The following is a 17,891-nucleotide window of genomic DNA, read 5'->3' on the forward strand; positions in this document are numbered from 1 at the left end:
ACATTGAAATGCCCAGTAATATATTATCATCCCTTTTCCCATGCAGTAAATTCATCGTATAATTTTATTTTCTAAAATAAATTTTTAATGTTTAAGAGTTACTCAAATGCAAATCTAGTTCTTTAACATATGTTATACAGTATTTGTGAATAGTGTATTGTTACTAGTACTTGTAAAGTTAATGCACTAATGGCCTTGCTGTTCTCCTAAGACTTTTTCTTTCAACTAATTAGTAGTGCTGGAAAATACTATGACAGACAATGATATGTGTGTGTATACAAATATTAAATACAAATACTTTGATTTAATCATTTTTATTACAACATGATGGTTTTAGTAGCTTATCAAACTTAATTTAGTTGTTTTAAATCACTTGAAAATTCAACGTATGTATGTGCATGTGTGCACGCCCGTGCGCATATGTGTGTGTGTATGTGCGTATGTGCTTGTGTGTGTGCATGCATGTGTAATGTATTAATGAACTATGTTCCACAGCAATTTTATAGAATATGTAATACTCTGATTTTAAGTAGATAGAATTACTTCTCTGATCTCTTTATGACTTTATATATTGTGTTCCTTTCCCACCCCTCCAGCAATCTTCCTGAGCTCCTTCCGGGTGCCATATGAGAAAATCAGGACGATGATATTGGAAGTGGATGAAACACAGTTGTCAGAGTCCATGATTCAGGTAAACAAGCAGTCACAGTTTAAATTCCAATATTTCATAGCAAACTTCTCATTAAATAGTAATCTGTAAGTGAAGCAAAATTCTTAGCCCAAATCATTGAACTGGAAAATCATTGCTGCATAATTAGTTTGAGCCTAACTTCTGCATTGCCAGGAGATAAAACTCTGCCTCTTCTCTTAACTGCAAACAAAATATAATGCTATCAAAATGATTGCATTTCAATTATTTTAAATGACTGTTTCTGAAGGCAGATTGGTTCATTTTACACACATGTTGTTTTTGTTACAGTTAAGACTAGTGCTATGTTAATTTATGTTTTTTTTATATCCTTTGTCAAATGTGCTTCCTTTGGCTTATAGAATGGAGTCATTACTTAGTGAAAATGAGGGAAGGCGCTTTGTTTCCTGCTGTCCTTCCCGGCAGCACTGTGCCTTGAGAGGACCCAGAGTTTTTCTGGCAGGTCCTCACATTCATTCTGATGGCTGATTCTGAAAAATATATCTCCTTTCTAATTAATTATTTTATTGATTTATATTTTAAATGTGTCCCTGCTTCCTGGTTCCCCCTCACAGAGTTCCTCACCCATCCCCCTGCCCATTTGCCTCTGAGAGGATGTTCCCCTAGCCTCCAGCATCTCCCGTAACCTTAGTGTGTCTAGTGGATGGTGGTGCTGAACCACAGTTAGTAAACTGCATTTAAGACATCTAACGAGTAAACCTGGACAGATGTGAAGTTGAGCGATCTAAATACAGTATGTGATGAGAGAAATTCTTCAGATTATCACTTTGTTCTGATAAGTCTTCTTTAAGTGCAAGTCTTAAAATACTACTACTAGTAGTACTATTACTACTATTAGTAATCACAGTAATAATGTATATTTATATGTAAAGCATAAATATTAATAATTACTATGAATAATCACACAAACCCAACAAACCAAGTGTAGCTTCCTTTGCCTGTGGTCTTTGAGTTGTGGAGCCTGAGGCAGGGGAATGCACTCTGAGGCCTTGCTGGACCGCTTAAGTGAATAGGGCAGCAGGACAGTAAAGATTGTTTACTATTGTGAACAATGATTAAACTCCATTAGAAGGTTTTATCCTTCAATTACTGATATCTGCTGCTTCCTGATTGTCATGTGGTAGAATGCATTCTTCTTTCTTCACGGAGTCTGCCAGTCTCAGACACTACCCACATCAACACCTTGCACTAGTTTTCCCCTGTAGCATTTGTTACTATTGTGTTTAACTGGATCTTCTTACTTGCTCTTGACTGTGTACATGGCTTGTTATTGGGATCATATATCTGGGTTCTTAAAGAAAAATATTTTACATACTACACATTTGTATTTCTTGTAATGATTTTTTAAAATATTTACAGATTAGCTTTTAGTTTGATTACATGGATCTTTTTTGATAACTATGTATAGTTTTCTGTTTAGAGAAAGGGAAAACGATCATTTTATTTTGTAATTTATGTCCACTGCAAGTTCAGTTTCATTCAATTTCTCAATGTACCAGTTTCCATTGTCTGTCACAACATCTTACTTCAAGTTCAAAGCTTATAATAAGAGATTTATTAACTTACATTGATCTCTCTTAGAAGTTGAGCATGGTTCTCCCTGAGCTGAAGTAACATTTTTTAGTCAGATCTGGAATTCTTTCTATAGAACTTCTGTGAGAATTTTAGCATCATGAGACTGCCTTCCTCTCTCACCGTGGGTCCTTTCTTAAGCAGGTGCCAGTGGACCCTTCTCTCTTCTTTTGCATAATCATATCTTCCTGTTACTTTTCTGCTTTCTTCTCCCCCCCCTCTCTCTCTCTCTCACACACACACACACACACACACACACACTTTTACATATATATAAAGCATACTCACTCTAATATATCTCTAATATATATCTATATATAGATATGTCTATATTCTTGGTGAGTAAACTAGCACATCTAGAATCTAGGTGGCATTGTTCTTAATAACATGCTTAAATAATATAAAGCACTGTATGATTTAAAAATCTTGCAAAATTTGGATATATATTAGGCTTTCATATATTCATTAAAAAACAAGAATTTCATATTATTTGTAGTCTAATATTTAGTTTAAAAAATTCCCTTATTATGAGTATAGAAGCAAGACATGACTTCCTAATAATTAACATTTTCTAATTTTTCATTGTCATTTATATGCACTGGGTCAGCAGTGTGTGAGTTTTTAAGCCACTCTTCCATGCCTTTCGTGTATTAACATTGCTTACATTTTATTGTATACACTGTGTGAAAGGCTTTGTGCATGTCTGTCAGAGACTTCACCTTCTTGGAGTTTATATTTTGCCAACAATAATGACATTTGCATGCATAATTACAATGCAAGGTTTGCTTGGTGTTGTTGACATTGTTGAGAACTAGAGATTGGAATGACAGAGCATAATCTTTGTGTATTTGAAGCTAAAGTTCCTAAGGTGGTGTCTGAAGGCATTGACACTGAGGAGAGGATGATTGAGTAACAGTCCTTGTCTTTCCAGGAGTGTAGTGTGAGATCTGGTGGTAAACGTCTGGGTCTATATAGTGTCCATGGGCAACTTAGTAAGTAGTTGAAAGCAGAGGAAGATTGAGTCAGTACTCTTATAGTCATGAGGTGTTCATATTAAAATACTACAATATTGAGGCCAAAATTTGTAAAATTCTGATGAAAGGATAAAATCTAAGTATCTTTAACTAAAAATAGTTAGAAACAAGCATTATCAAATGCAAGAGTCTGAGTGTCCCCTTTAATAAGGAACTTAACAATGTAAATGTAACTTGAATAGAAGAAGAAAGATATAAGTGATAACCAGGCTTTTGGTCTCAGGCGTTTACAATAAGAGAACTTTGTATTCATGTGGCAAAATCATATACCTTTATAATTTGCATCTACATTTCTTGGATTAGAAGTGACTACATTTTTCTGAGGGTGTTCTTAAATTGCCACACTTGTGTTGTTGTCTGTCTGTCTTTAGCCTGTCAACTAAGATTTTATGCAGACGAACACAGTGAGCCTATAGCATGTTCTTTGATCTAACCACTTTTATTAGCACCCTCTAATACTATTTTATACCAGTAACACTTGGGAGATTTTTGTTTCTGGCAAGAGACATGCATAGCATTCTGTAGTCAGTTGTTAAATGCTTCAATTTGAGTTTATATGGAGTCTAGTGACATAATTTGCAACTGTGACCACCTACTGTCTTCTCTTTTCCCTTAACGTTAGTATACTAACCCCATACACCAATATAATTTGATACAAAGACTTAGTGTACGTTTTCTCTGTGGGATTTCTTATTTGTTTAAATACCATCGGAAGCACCTAGCTCCTTTTTAACTGGTTTTGTGTGGGTTGTACATGCTGTGCATGGTGGAAGGGCCTGAGCAGCTGAAGGGCCTATGGGTTCTAGACCATGGCAGATGCAGGCATGTGTGTTCTATCTGTTGGCATCCCCATTCCCTGTTTCTACTGCCTTTACACATGTCCTCCCTATCAGAAAACATACTGGTAGGTACCTTCAGCTTTATTATTAAAACATGATCCTTCTGGTTAAGTCTTGTAAGCACTACATTAAAATTCCCTTCCTTCTTTCCTATTCTTCCCTTGCCTTTGGTAGCAACTTATGATTTCTTTGATCCCCCTGAGTAAAGTGAAATATGTTTGGCTTTGCCTGAGATTTCTGACATTCAATTCCCTAAAGCTGAAATGTAATGGATCGTATTTATCCAGGTGAGAAAGCTGTTCCTTTGGTATAGGTTGAGTTCTCCCTTCTAAATTATAAGCTAATCAAATAAATATTCAGTAGTGCTTGATTTGAATATATAATAACTCTGGGATGGAGGAAAGTAAAATTGACTGTTTCCAAGCTGAGCCTGTTGCTTAGGGCTTAGGATAAGGGATGCTATCTAGAAAAAAAAAAAAGATTAATTTCTTCATTGGTTTCCTTTCCACAGTTTACTGATTAATTTTCCAAAACTTTCAGAGTGGCATATTGTGAAGGTTCCTGTTCTTGTTTTTAATTTTTAGAACTTAATAAAGCACCTTCCTGATGAAGAGCAGTTGAAGTCATTGTCCCAGTTTAGAAGTGACTATAACAGTTTATGTGAGCCTGAGCAGTTTGCTGTTGTGGTGAGTACTTTCTTATTACATCTCTTCTGAGGCAGCGTTTACTGGGCAAAACAAGATAAAACAAGCAGGGAGTTTCAACAAAGCTATTGTTCATATGAGCATGCCGCTGCCATCTTCATGTGTTTTAAACCTAAAGATATTTGTGACTTTGTTTTGGTTTAAAATAGTGTCCTGAAAATTGGGAAATAGATGAAAGCCAAAGGGCTCTTGGAAAGTATGTTTGTCAATTTTCTACAACCTATGAAATTGTAAAGCAAGGAGCATTCTCCTTCTGAATGGTGTATCTGTGATGTAATGCCAATCTAGGAGGCCTAGAGGACTGCAAGAGTCCATTCCTCACATCAGTCACAGTCACGTGATCCTGTATACATTGACTGTAATTGTCATGATAAACACCAGTTTTTAACTATTATTTAGGGTTTCCTCAGTTTTCTTTCATGACCAGCCTTTTACAAATTTTAGCATGATTTATGTATTAAATAACATCATAATCAAATGATTTTTATATAACCTTAAACCAAAACATGAAAATTTAGATTTTGGAGCACTTTATAAAGTCATCCATTTTGATTGAGTCAGTGTCACATTTGATCTGAGGCTAGCCATGTTCTGCTCCTGCTGCAGTAATGGCCAACCAGATGAAAAAAGGAGATGAACTTGCACAGTCACTGAGTCCAACATGATTCTTCTGGAATGCAGAACCTGTTGCATAATGATCTCTTACACAAAGGATTTTAAAATAAGGATTGTTGTTGCCTGAATCTTAGGTTATATTAAAAGCACTGGGACATAATGGTGTTACATTTGTTTGATACATTGTTTACAATTCAAGTTGGCTAACTTTTTTTTTTGCCTCTCTGTACTACATATTTGGCATATTGTAGGCTCTTTCCATTACATTTTTTTTTGTGTGTGTGTGTCTTTTTCCAGTGACACACTTAGTTTCCCTACCCATAAAACTCTGTTAACATGTAGAACTTAGGGAATGAAACAGGGATTTCTGCATTCTTACTGCCGTGTGATTTTTTTTCTTTCAGAATCTTAAGCTTTAACAATTTTTAATTTTTATAAACACATTTATGAAAAACTTACAAATAAACATCACATAAGAAATGAAACACACACACACACACACACACACACACACACACACACACACACACCATAAGTAATCAGAGGCAAACTCTACATCTCAGTGAGCTTCTATACACTTTTAGCCTTTTAGACTGGATGCTTTGTAGCTTTCCATTGGATTTTACACTTTTATATCTTTCCCATTTGCCGTGACAAACCCTTGTCAACAGCACGTGTTCATTGTGGATCACAGATAGAAGATAGGATATGTATCCACCACCATGGTTGGGTGCCATTACAGGAAAGCATGGGGCAGCAGATGCTAAGTTCTCCCTGTGTTCTCCAGCACGATGCTGGGCAGTGTGGGATGAGAGGAAGTGGGAAAGACTTGCTTGCTTCTCCCTTTTATTCAGTTTAAGACCACACCCTGTAGCCTAATGTGGCTCATGCTCACATTGTATGCTCATTCAAGAAGCTAGCTAGCATAGAGGGGTGAATGAGAGGAGACAGGGACAGGGGAAGGCGCGTTTCTTACTTTCCTTTCTTCAGCGTAGGACCTGGCATCATAGGATAATACCTCTCATCTTTAGTGTGTGGGTTACCATATCAGTTAAGTCAGACTAGAATCTGTCCCTATAGATAAAGTTCTAAGGTCTGTGTCCCATGTGATTTATACCAGCTATGCTCAGCCTGTGGATTATGACCCATTTGGGGCTCAAACGGCCCTCTGTCAGCCAGAGGTCACCTAAGAGCATCACAAAACAATGATATTTACATGATAATTTTTAACAGTAGGAAACTTAGAGTGTCAATAGAGTAGCATTAAAAATAATTTCATGGTTGGGAGTCACCAACCACATCCTGTGGAACTCTATGAAAGGTTTAGATCGTTAGGATGGTTGAGAGCCACCCTAGATCCTGTCGCGTGGATAACAATTCCTATGACAGTGAGTGGTGGGGACTAACACTCAAGTAGGAACTTGCACATTGCAAACTTGGTCAAAGCTCTGTGGGAAGTCTGATGACCTAGCAAGTATATCCTTCTGCCAGTGTGGACAGTGCTGCAGCCTTCAGATGCCTCTCTGCTGCCTGTGCCCTGGCCTACTCACTGTCAAACCCTGCCTGCCCTTTCGGGTTGGAGGTGAGGAGGCAGGGAATCAAGACACAGACTCTGGGAACAGGTGAGAAACACAGCAGCAAGCTTATCTGAATGCTGCTGTAAGGCCTTTAATATCCTCCACCGGTCGGTCCATCGGTCCGAAGAAATCATCTCTTCTAAACAGTAGTTCCTGATAGGCTTGCATTGTCTACATCAGCAATCCTTGATCTCTCAGGCAGTCCTAGATTAGGGCCTCCTGCAAGAGATACTTTTTTTAAAAATTATTTTTATTAATCATTCTATTCATTTACGTCTCAAATGATATTGCCCTTTCAGGTTACCCTCTCCACAAACTCCCATCCCATTCTCCCTTTCCCCCCTGCCCTTTGCCTATATGAGGGTGCTCCTCCATCCCCTCCCCCACTCCGCTAGCATCTCCCTATGCTGGGGCATCAAGCTTCCACAGGACCTAGGGCCTCCCCTCCCTTTGATGTCAGACAAGGCTCCTCTTATAGGTAAGTAGCAAAGACGCTTTTGAGGTTGCATGGCCTGATCCATTCCTGCTACATTCATCTCTGGTCCTCACTGCATTATTGAGTTTCTTGATTGTTTACTATTACCATCTCAAAGTACCGATTTTGATGAAATGTGAATTGGTTTTCCTTTTCTCTTTCCCTCTTTTCAGTCTGGCTCCCCTCCCCCAGCCACCCTCTTCACACTCCCACCCTTGTTACACCTCCCCTTTTTACATCCACCTCTCCTTAAAGCCTTCTTAAGGCTCCAGACTCCATTACAGTATGAAGACTATATATGAAAGCATGTGAGGCATCATAGAATGATGGGCATTTTCTTTTCTTTCTGAATTCAAAACTCAATTTAACTTTGGTGCCTTATTAAGGAGAAAAGTGTAGAGTTTATTAATTTCATGTTAATGATAATGTCATACTTTTAGGAAATTGGATATAATTTCCAATAACAAACTTAAAATTTTTCTTGAACTTATCTAGACGTCAGATTTCTAACCTTTATCTTGCCTTTTAATGTAAGTTTAATGTACTATTCTTTGTTTGAATGATCAGTTCAGGTGCGAACTAAGCAGTTAGTTAGTCAGGGTGCCCTCCTGTTAGCTCTGCCTCCTGACTGCCCTGTGTGGAGCCAGGTCGTCCTTTTTCATTTGCTTTGCGCGTAGATGACTGCTTCGAGTTGTGGTTCTTCTCTTGGGTTCCGTAGACAGGCACTGCCATGATTCTCACACTGTTCTGTCTCCTCACCCCTCACTCCTCCCCTTCAGTCTTTGCCATGTTGTTTGTAGCTCTAGCTGGCTGACCATTTGCTTTGGAGACCTATATGCCCTCCGCTTTTGCTCAGTTTCCTTCTACTTCACAGAATTCCCATATTCATTTTGACAAAAGATAAGGTCTAATTGTGTTACTTGCTAGTGAGATTAATAGGTGTGTAAATTCATTATTCTGATTCAGACGAATGACAAACTTTTGAGAAAATGCATTCTGCTTAAATATTAGACAAACGGGATGATGAGCACATTCACGAAGGTGTCTGCTTTCTTCTTGCTGTCCTATATGTGCAACATGAGCACAGCCAAATGTGGGTACCATTGTTGTGAACAGACAGTGAGGTGTGGACCAAAAATACATTGAATTTTTTATGTCATGTTTGAACATTCTAGAGTATGATACACAAATTGACTATTAAAAATACTGTATGTAATCTCCTCTCAGTTTTATGGTTAACATCAAAGGTAATGTCTATTGATAGTTGAACTGTCTTTCTGAGTCCTATCACATATTACATCTCTGAAGATTCAGTACTATTTAATGTCTTAAGTATTCTCCAATTTCCTGATAATTCAGATTTTCATCTCTCTATATAATTCTCCCTTGTCATTGGGAGAATTTTTTAATGCCACTACTACCTGTCTTTCCAATTAAAAAATTTAATTGAATTTAGATCAGACCTTAATACATTACAGTACTAAGGATTTAGCTGCTCAACTAATCTTTATAGTAATTCACATCTTATGCACCTCTTCTAAACTAATTCTTCATTTGCTGCTCAGAATGGACATGGATAAAACAACTTTTGAGATGTCTACACATGGTTGTGTATGGACATATGTTAGTAGGTAATATAGAAGCTTTTTAGAGAGTGATTGTTTGGGTGGTGCTTGATCTTGAACTCAGACCCTTCATATTTTGTAAGCATGCACAGAGTCATTGAACTATACACCCAGTTCTTAACTTGCTAAACATTAATTAAAATTGTTGAAGTTGATATATAGTAAACATATATTTGTAAATTACTATGGATAGTCATGGATTCTGGGAAGTGTGCCTGTCTGTCACCTGCATTGCCCGTCCTTTTTATGTGGAGTTAATGTCTGGAATTTGTAGCTATTTTAAAATGTGGAATTAAAATTTGGTGTTATGACTTTACAGTTATTTTTATATCTCAGAACATATTGATACTTTGACTAGTTTTTTGTTTTTTAGCAGATTTTAGTATATGAAAAATAAATCAAATAACTGAATAAGTTTTCATTGGTGAAAAATGATGGTTCTGGCCACATTTCAGAAGTTTCTGAGATATAGTTGATCTTGTGTCTGTTTGAATTGGTCTTTAATGAATAAAATAATTTCTCATGCTGTTCATGATAGTTTTAGAAAACACTGAGTATTGATTGATTTCCTTAATTTCAAACATTTCTTTTCTATGGACAGTTTTAAACATTAAACATGAAGACACTGGATTCTTCTGTGGATGCAATGGTGTCCTTTCTTATCAGCTTCCTTTTTATTCATAGGTTAAGACATGAAAATATAGTCCCTAGAAAGTTGTGCTAAAGGGACCATTTGCCTATAGTGCCTTAGATTCCTTCTTTCTCCCATCAACCTCCACTACAGCCTCTCATTCAAGGCTGAGTTCATGCAGTGTGACCTGACTTAGTTGTGTGAGTGTGTTTCTTATATTTGCAGGTTTTCTTTGATCAATAAACCATTAGGTAAAATCACTGTGCTCACAGTGGCATGGCTTTAACTGTGTGAAAATGATTTATGTAAATATTCAACAGGATCAGAAGATTAGCTGAATTTTGGAAAGAGACCTAAAAATTTGCATTTGAAGCTTGGTATACTAGACTTCCTTTGATTAAAAACCCTGAGTTTTTGAGTATTTGTCTCCTTATTATTTAATTCTGCTAATCTGCCTGCTCTTCAAAGGAATCAAGCATTTATAGGAGACTGAATCCCACAAATGTCCTCTTTGTATATTGTATTTTGATCTGCTACCATTTGGTGTCACTGTAGGGCAGGGCTTTCAAACCTCATGAGCTAGAGGACTCTTGATTATTATTGTTGTTGTAAAATGTTGTATAAAGTTCCTGTATACCTCCCTGCATTAAAATGTTATTTTAAAATAAACGATAACATTGTTGATGGAAAATAAATAACATAAGAACATTGAAGACAGTATGACTGTCCCTCCCCCACCCCATTTTAAACTAATTGTCATCTTCACAGTTGAGTTCCTATTCCTTTGTGTTTATGGATGCATGGATGCGTGAACACATTAAAAGGTGTTTTGTCCTGAACTGCTTTTCATTACATAATGATTATTTTCATGCCACACTGTTTTGAAATTCTTGTTTCTAATTTCATAACTCATTTCTTGACTTCCTTTAATTGGCCACTTTGCATCACCTAGTATTCCTTTGAAATATGAGCCCATAGTCCCCTTTGTGCATTAATTCACAGGCAGAATATCACTGTAGCATTGTGGTCCAGTTTGAATTCTGGTTACTGAAGTATGGCTTTCAGTGCTTGGATGAACGTTCATATTCATTTGTTCCCATCCTATTCCTAGCTCCATATTCATATGTAATGGGACACAGCTTCCCATTGTTTTCTAAGAACTTACCACAAACTAAGTAGCTTCAAAAAGCACAAGTTTATTATTTTGCAACCTTGGATGGTAATCAAAAATCCAGAGAGAGCTTGTTGAGCTGTACTCCTGTTGTGGGGCCTAGAGATTTCCACTTGTAAACAAAGCCCACATTCCTTGGCCTACAGCCTAGCATGATTCTTAGCTTTTGTCACCATAATTCCTTAGACACTGTTGAATTGTGACAAAGATTCTGTAATAATATCAAGGTAACGTTCCTCTGTGGGGATCTTTATCAGTTTGCATGGCCATATCAGAGAGTCTATTCAACTGTTTTGGAAATTAAAATATGGATATGTTTGAAGGACAGTTATTCTGTATACCACACAAAGTAGAATAAGTATCTTCATGTCTTTGTTTTAGATATTAAATAGTGTGCTGTAGTAGCCACATATACATTATTGAATAATTAAAAACTATTTCTAATGGCTAACTTTCATAATTAATATTAGTTGTATTGTTATCTTTTAGGTAACAGTACCATAATTGGTCAAAAGTTATTTCTGGTTCTGTTTGGGCTTTGTTGCTGTTCGTTTTTTAAAGCAGGCTCTAGGTAGTTGATGTCATCGAGGTCATGATCTTCTCTCCCCTGTCTCCAGAGGCCGGGGCCTTCAGGTGTGCGGCACTGTGGCTTGCTGGTAGTTTCAGATAAGCTTGTGTTCTATCCTGAGTTGTGCTTCTTGTGGCAAGCAAATATATCTTTTCATGATCTATGTAACTTAGAACCATTTTTCTTTCACTATGAACCATGTTTAATATTAGCTTTCTTTTCTTTAGGGTGGGGGCTTTATCCCATGACTCTTCATGAGACTGAAGGTATTATTATTATTTATTTATTGATCACTTTTATTTTTAGAGTTGAGGTATTGGTTATACTCTCCCTGTGTTGCCTTTCTCTACATTTTTTAAAATTTTATTTTTGGAGCTCTGTTTATAATATACCATTTATTCATAGTAATACTCAATTTTGTCATTACATTCACCTGTCTTCTCCTTTAATAATAATATCATCTTCACTTTTTAGTTTAGATGTTTTTGTTTTGAAGCAAATTTAGTGTGTGTGGTGCCACACAGCATTCATGAGGCAGTGAGAGTGTGGATTGGGACAACTTTGAGGCTAGCCTGGGCTATATAGGAAATATAAGTAGATAAATCAAGGTGAACTAAAGTAAAGAATAGGCATGCACAGTGTTATAGAGACACAATGGCTCTTTTGCTGCAATGAGAACAGAGCTGGTTGGGAGTTCTTCACCTAATACGGAGAACTGCATTGTAAACAGATGTTGCAGAGAGAAGTGAACGTCCCTGGGTATCCTTCACAGATGCTCTGTGTCCCTGGAGTTACTCCCCATGGCCCTCACAATGGTGTCTACAAAGTTTAGGTTGACATTAGGCATTTAAAAATGCTGTTTTGAAATGTGACTAAATCGGCTCTAAATGCCCCAGTTTAAATCTATAGACTTTTAGTAATGTGGGCTTGCAACCACAATGGCACTCAGAATGACAAGCATGCAGTCACCCTGGATGTCCCCTTCGGCCTCTGGTAGTCTAGGCTTCTAGACTCTAATTCTGTCCTTTTATCAATCAGCTTGAGCCATCTTTTCCCAGCTCAAAAGCTTCCTGTTGTTCTCTCTGCCACTGTCCGAGGTCAACGCAGCCTGCACTGTTAGTACTGTTAGCAGGCTGTTTTTCCTTTCTTTACCTTTTGAGACATACTCTCTGGAAAATGTCTCAACACTTCTATTCTTTTGCAAAAAAATCAGCATCTTTCCTCTCTGTTTCCATGGTATCCCATGCCTGTTTCTAAATGTATCTTATTACACTGGATTCTAAGTGTTAGTTTACAACTGTGAGTCTTCATTTACGCTCTGAATACTTTGTTAGGCTCCTGCAGTATCTTCTTCTTATGGTTCATCTTCTAGAGCATCCTGAACATGTGATATTGAGTCTACGAATCCAAGAAGCTGCTGCTGCAGTCTAAACTGAAAAGATGGAAGAAACATAGCACAAAAAACAAAATACATAGAACCATTAAAAAAAATACTGTTATAATTGTTTTTTGGGCCATGGACACTCCAAGGTGCACAGGCCAGAAGATAACTTTTATTTTTTTTTTAAGAAGATAACTTTTAGAGTTGATTCTCCTTTTATTTTTATGTGATTTCCATGATTGAGCTCAGGTCACTAGATTTGAACTCCAAGCTCCCTTACTTTCTAAGCCATCCTGCCAAACTCAAACAAGGTTTCTTCATACTCACGTTTAAAAAAAGGTACTGTTAAATATTCACTCTAATTTTGTTAAAAATAAGCCACTGGATGAGAATGCTTGCTGCGTTGCTTCCTGTTATCTTGCACCACTCAGTGGGCATTCTGATGACCTTCCATTTGGAAGGCCGTGGCTTTTCAGTTTGTAAATATGCATCATAACAGAGTTCTTTTGGTGTTTAGCAGAATTAATTTTTCATTTTATTTATTGCACAAATCATGATTTATTGAAACATCACTAGAGAACGCTGACAAAGGATAATGGTGCTCCTAAGAGACTACCTGTCCGGGAGCACCACCTTCTCAGGCCAAATGCCTTCAGATTCTTCCTGTGTCCCTACAACTTGGCCTCTGTAAATGCTTCACAGATGTCTAGTTTAAAATAATGCATGATTCACACAGTTATATTATAAAATGTAACAGGCATGGGCAGGTTCTGATATACCATTGTTGTGTTTTGTTTTTATGAGTGTTTTGCCTACATATGTTTCTGTGTAGGATGTGCATGCCTTTTACCCAGTAAAGCCAGAAGAAGGTGTCCCTTCCCCTGACAACTGAGTTACAGACATGTGAGCCAACATGTGGATGCTGGAAATCAAACCTGCTTTCTTTTGAAGAGCAGCTAGTTCTGTAAACTGCTGAACCATCTCTCTAGCCCCTGATATCATGTCTTTAAGAACACACTTGAGTTTTCCCAGTCATTTCTTCCATTTGACTTTAGTAATCCACTGTCTGCTCTGTCTCTCAGCTGCATACGATGTGACTGCAGTTGGTTGAGTCCGCCATCTTCTCCAGGTTCCTGCCAGGTCGCTCCCAACCTCTGTTACTCCTCAGTGCCTACCAGGTGTCTGAGCTCACTTCCCTGTCAGTCTCAGCCACAGATCTCTCACTGTGTGTGGAGAACATGTATCTGGAATGTTAAGCAGTTCTCTCCTACCCATATTCATATCTGTAAAATTGTAGAATTATGTCCCACCTATGATTCTAAATGCTTGACCTCTGACCATTTCCCTGAATGCTTGAGTTTTAACCTTCTTGATATGCTGCTTTTTTGGATTCAAGACCCTGGCAGCTCAGCAGGACAGATGTTTCCTCCTGGCTTAGGGCTTATGAACTTACCTTACTTTGAGTTACCATTGATGTTCTTCTTTGAACTAAAATCTATCAGCTGTTTAATGATTTCTGCCTTCTATCTCATTTTACTGCCTAAGTTACAGTAGTTTAGAGTGATATTTGAACTTTTAATTAAAGTGAAAATCTGTTGGTTTGAGTAGTTAAACTCTGCTGTCAGTTGAAAGTTCATTTTAACACCCCTTCCCCCATCTTTTTTCTGACCATCTCAATGATTCCTATGAATCACTGTATTTCTTAATTCTTACAATGCATGACACTTTGCAGCTTCTTCCTGACACAACTCATAAAAGGCCACATATGTTTTACTTGTTTAATTCGAAGAGGAGCACATCATGTATGACATAATTAAAGCTATCCACAGAGATGTTTAGACTCTCTATAAAGTTGAGCTGAGTTCGTGTCTGATAGACTTGATATATTTATTTAAGAGTTAGCTGATATAAACTTGAGGTCTCTGTCAATAGGCAATTCTGAAGAAATGGCTTCAGATTAGTATTTTATCTTTAGTGCAATTCCTACTTGCCTTGGTTTTTCAAAGTACTTGGATCTCATTGGTGGGATTATTCTTTGAGGTCACAATGATGGGTATATTGCTATCTGGTATTGTTTACATGCATACTTTGTCTCCTGGATTTAGTAGTAGTTATTTTCTTGTTAATTTATTTGTTAAGTCTTTATTGCATAGCTAATGTGTTCTAGACACAGTTCTCTGCATTCTTAAGATTCTGCACTAAACATGTTTTAATTGATATTTTTGTTTGTTTGTTTTACTTTGGGGCAATAATGTAAATAAGTGTGAAATAATGTCATATTAGTGATAAATGCTTCACATGAACTGCTGTTATGAAAGTGATTGTTTCACTAGAGTACTTTGGAGGCCATTATAAAGGTGCAATGACTGTGTAGAAGCCTGGCTTCAGTGCCGTGGGCAATGCTGAGGATGCACTGTCTAGATAGAGACAACCATGAAGAACCATCATGAGTTTTAGGGCTAAACAAGTTTGAAGACGTAATGTGCTGATGCAAAACACAGTTCTCACTGCAAAGCGGGGTAATACAGAGAGTTCATTCCATGTGAGATGAGTGACCAGGAGCACAGGTTCTACTTACCCTATAGAATATGTTCCCCATGTTACAGAAAAATATGAAAGCCACAAACCAATACAGTTACAGAATATGGTGGGGACATCGGACAGGCAGGTTGTAACAGTGTGGGCAATGTGTTGTTTCAGATGTTAACAATATTTGAAGTTTAGGTTTGGAGGAAGCTAGTTATTTGCTGAGATTAACAAAACATTTCTTAAGTTTTACCCAGCAATTGCAATGATGTTAAGTCAGATAAAGTGGTTAGTAGTAAATGGCTATTTAGTGGCCAAAGGTGGCCTAAGAGAATTTGGCAAACAAACAATACTCCCTCCACAAACATGGAGTACTAGTCAGTCAGGCTATGTGGTTTTCAACACAGCCAGGGCTTCATCAGAGAATTTCAGTTCCCAGAGGCCAAAAGCTTGGAGTGAGGAAGAATTTTATCAGACCATACCCACAGGGCCTCTCCACCAGGGGCGTGGTTTACACTAAGAATGCTGTTGGAGAAAAGGTTATCTTTTTTCCAATGGATATTTTCGGCTCCTTTGTCGAAGATCAAGTGATCCATGAGCATGGCAGATTTTTCCATTTTCTGAGGTCTTCTTCGATTTCCTTCTTCAGACACCTGAAGTTCTTGTCATATAGATCTTTCACTTGTTTGGTTAGAGTCACACCAAGATACTTTATATTGTTTGTGGCTATTGTGAAGGGTGTCATTTCCCTAACTTCTTTCTCAGCCTGCTTATCCTTTGAGTATAGGAAGGCAACTGATTTGCTTGAGTTGATTTTATAACCAGCCACTTTGCTGAAGTTGTTTATCAGATGTAGGAGTTCTCTGGTGGAGGTTTTCGGGTCACTTAAGTAGACTATCATGTCATCTGCAAATAGTGATAATTTGACTTCTTCCTTTCCAATTTGTATCCCCTTGACCTCCTTATGTTGTCTAATTGCTCTAGCTAGAACTTCAAGTACTATATTGAAAAGATATGGAGAGAGAGGACAGCCTTGTCTAGTCCCTGATTTTAGTGGGATTGCTTCAAGTTTCTTTCCATTTAATTTGATGTTGGCTACTGGTTTGCTGTATATTGCTTTAACTATGTTTAGGTATAGGCCTTGAATTCTGTTCTTTCCACGACTTTTAGCATGAAAGGATGCTGAATTTTGTCAAATGCTTTTTCTGCATCTAATGAGATGACCATATGGTTTTTTCTTTGAGTTTGTTTATGTATTGTTGATGGATTTCCTTATATTGAACCATGCCTGCATCCCTGGGATGGAGCCTACTTGATCATGGTGGATGATTGTTTTTATGTGTTCTTGGATTCGGTTGGCAAGAATTTTATTAAGTATTTTTGCATCAATATTCATAAGAGAAATTGGCCTGAAGTTCTCTTTCTTTGTTGGATCTTTGTGTGGTTTTGCTATCAGTGTAATTTTGGCTTCATAGAATGAGTTGGATAGAGTTCCTTCTGTTTCTATTTTGTAGAATAGTTTGAAGAGTATTGGTGTTAGGTCTTCTATGAAGGTCTGATAGAATTCTGCACTGAAGCCATCTGGTCCCATGCTTTTTTTGGTTGGGAGACTTTCTATGAACCTTTTTTATTTCTTCGGCTGTTATGGGACTGTATAGGTGATCTATTTGATCCTGATTTAGTTTTAGTGACGGATATCTGTCTAGGAAACTGTCCATTTTTTCCAGATTCTCCAGTTGTTTTGAGTATAGTCTTTTGTAGTAGGATCTAATGATTTTTTGAATTTCCTCAGTTTCTGTTGTTATATCTCCCTTTTTATTTCTAAGTTTGTTAATCTGGATACTGGTGCTGGTTCAATTGGACGTCAGCATGCAGAAGAATGTGAATTGATCCATTCTTATCTCCATGTACTAAACTTTAATCCAAGTGGATCAAGGACCTCCATGTAAAACCAGACACACTGAAACTAATAGAAAAGAAACTGGGGAAGACCCTTGAGGACATGGGCATAGGGGAATCATTCCTGAACAGATCACCGATAGCTTATGCTCTAAGATCAAGAATTGACAAATGGGACCTCATAAAATTACAAAGTTTCTGTAAGGCAAAGGACACTGTTAAAAGGACAAACCGGCAACCATCAAATTGGGCAAGGATATTCACCAACCCTACATCTGATAGAGGGCTAATATCCAATATATACAAAGAACTCAAGAAGATAGACCCCAGGGAACCAAATAACCCTATTAAAAAATGGGGTACAGATCTAAACAAAGAATTTTCACCTGAAGACATTCGGATGGCCGAGAGGCACCTTAAGAAGTACTCAACATCCTTAGTCATTAGGGAAATGCAAATCAAAACAACCCTGAGATTTCACCTCACACCAGTCATAATGGCTAAGGTCAAAAACTCAGGAGACAGCAGGTGTTGACTAGGATGTGGAGAAAGAGGAACACTCCTC

The 17,891-nt window shown here is 37.5% G+C and overlaps 1 protein-coding gene across 2 annotated transcripts in view; it reads left to right on the forward strand.

The window, feature by feature from the left end:
• The window catches only part of Diaph3 (diaphanous related formin 3), a 495,795-nt gene that overhangs the window by 245,000 nt on the left and 232,904 nt on the right, over window positions 1-17,891 (forward strand). For both annotated transcript variants that reach the window (XM_052190840.1, XM_052190842.1), the window contains 2 exons: window positions 597-691; window positions 4,739-4,840. In XM_052190840.1, coding sequence (XP_052046800.1) covers window positions 597-691; window positions 4,739-4,840 — 197 coding nt within the window. The remainder of the gene's footprint in view (window positions 1-596; window positions 692-4,738; window positions 4,841-17,891) is intronic.

Source organism: Apodemus sylvaticus, chromosome 8, assembly GCF_947179515.1.
Source record: "Apodemus sylvaticus chromosome 8, mApoSyl1.1, whole genome shotgun sequence".
Classification (NCBI taxonomy): domain Eukaryota; kingdom Metazoa; phylum Chordata; class Mammalia; order Rodentia; family Muridae; genus Apodemus; species Apodemus sylvaticus.